The sequence below is a fragment of the Austrofundulus limnaeus genome, unplaced genomic scaffold (genome assembly GCF_001266775.1).
Source record: "Austrofundulus limnaeus strain Quisiro unplaced genomic scaffold, Austrofundulus_limnaeus-1.0 Scaffold0, whole genome shotgun sequence".
Classification (NCBI taxonomy): Eukaryota; Metazoa; Chordata; class Actinopteri; order Cyprinodontiformes; family Rivulidae; genus Austrofundulus; species Austrofundulus limnaeus.
The window spans coordinates 2,105,007-2,106,905 of NW_013952402.1; the positions used below are offsets into that span (position 1 = coordinate 2,105,007).

The window sequence follows — 1,899 nt, forward strand, 5'->3', positions numbered from 1 at the left end:
CCCCCAAGATAGAGCTCATGGACCGCTGGGGGTCCTGGGACCCCAGTTTGAGAACCTCTAATCTAAATACATATATATTTCTCATTTTGGGTCTGATGTCAGGATTAATTTTTGTCTCATTTTGTTATTTAGTGTCCAAACTCTTGTCCACCTGGAACCTCTGGACATCCTGGTCTACCTGGTATGAAGGTGATTATTTTTATTTTATTTTATTTTACACTAAAATCCATCCTAATCCTAACAAAAGTTTTGTGTTTAATCACTCTTTTTTTCTTCTCTGAATGTTRCAAGGGCCACAAAGGGGTAAAAGGTGAAGCAGGAGAGCCTGGGAAGCAGGGACACAAGGTAAAATGTTTCAGTCGTAAATGAAACAAGTGACAGTTTCAGTTTGGTTCAATCAAATCATATAAATGGGTATAAAATAATTTAACAAAGTCGTTTTCACCCGTGATGCACAAAAATCTTCTTCTTAATTCCACACCAGAAGAAAAATGCTACTAATAAAAAGCGTTTTTACACCGCTGTGTTTAAAGACAGTCAGACATTRTGCACCACAGAGTCTGATTTATTTGAAATGACATTCAGCAGTTCTTAATGTGTCTGTGCACTATATACTGCAAATGGAAATGAGCCTCATCCCATCTCCTCTCATCACTTTCGCACCAGAATATAATTTGATGTTCAGCTCTTTTACCGTCCTCCACTAGAAGTCTCACCTTTTCRCTGCCTTCTGTTTACAAAAGTCACAAATGTGAAAAGATGCTCTTTATTTGTGACAAACATGATGGGATGCAGGTTTATTATTCAAAGTATATGTTGTATTTCTCTATACAATTCTCCCATAGATGATAGTTTCAAATGGTTATGATGCTGCCATACAGTGTGTTGTGCATAAAATGAACAGGAGCAACTGTCGTTTTTCTTCTGATGTTTCGTTTTTGTTCCTTCAGGGTGAAGAAGGAGACCAGGGAGGTCCAGGAGAGGTCGGAGCCCAGGGTCCAACGGTGAGGCYTCATACTTGTAACAAAATATTTGATTTTTCAGAGTGAGAATTGCTTTTTTTTTTTTTTAATCTGGCTCTGTGTCTCTGCTCGCTGAGGTGCCTGTTGGATCTGCTTTGTTGTTTTAGGGACCTCAGGGGATTCGCGGCGCCACAGGAATGATGGGTCTCAAGGGAGAGATGGTGAGTGTTGTTGGGACTTTTAAGCCTATGGCGCTTGTCATCTTTTTTTTTGATTTACTAGCAAACACGGGGCGAGTTCTTTTAGTAATAAAAACAAAACAACTACTGCAGTTTAAAAATCGAAATTATAATATCCCTGTTTTGTTTTTCTCGCAGGGTGTTCGAGGTCCTGACGGAGAGCCAGGTCCTCAGGGTGTGGCAGGGGCATCTGTAAGTTCCCCCCCCCCCAGTTCAAAACACAGTTATATGTGTTTGTTGTATTCTTTATGTTTCAATCCGTTACTTTAGGGGGATCAAGGCCAGAGGGGTGTGATGGGGGAGTCTGGGCCTAAAGGTGAAATGGTTAGTAGGCACACCGCGTTATAATAAAAACATCAGAGGTGTGTGATAATGAGAATTAATGCATCTRTATTGTTTGTCATTCAGGGTGTTCAAGGCTCAAGAGGGATCACGGGACTTCCAGGTCCTAAAGGAGAAACTGTGAGTATTTGTTCAACAATGATGAATAATCCTCCACTGCACCTGTCTGACAACATCTCCTTTGTTCACCAGGGCTTACCGGGCGTGGACGGCCGTGAGGGTATTCCTGGTATGCCAGGAGGAAAGGTTGAGAATTGATTGCACTGTTTCACGCAAATAATGTGATATTTCACATTCACGAGAATAAAGCTGTTTTAAAGGGATCCATGATTAGTTGTAACATTAGACTTTATTTA

At 40.8% G+C, this 1,899-nt stretch overlaps 1 protein-coding gene across 1 annotated transcript in view; it reads left to right on the forward strand.

Annotated features, from left to right (window-relative positions):
* col9a1b (collagen, type IX, alpha 1b) overlaps positions 1–1,899 on the forward strand; it is a gene marked incomplete at its 3' end in the record, with an annotated part of 13,564 nt that overhangs the window by 5,725 nt on the left and 5,940 nt on the right. Inside the window, 8 exon segments of the mRNA XM_014010377.1 lie at positions 133–189; positions 292–345; positions 951–1,004; positions 1,130–1,183; positions 1,340–1,393; positions 1,472–1,525; positions 1,610–1,663; positions 1,736–1,789. Coding sequence (XP_013865831.1) covers positions 133–189; positions 292–345; positions 951–1,004; positions 1,130–1,183; positions 1,340–1,393; positions 1,472–1,525; positions 1,610–1,663; positions 1,736–1,789 — 435 coding nt within the window.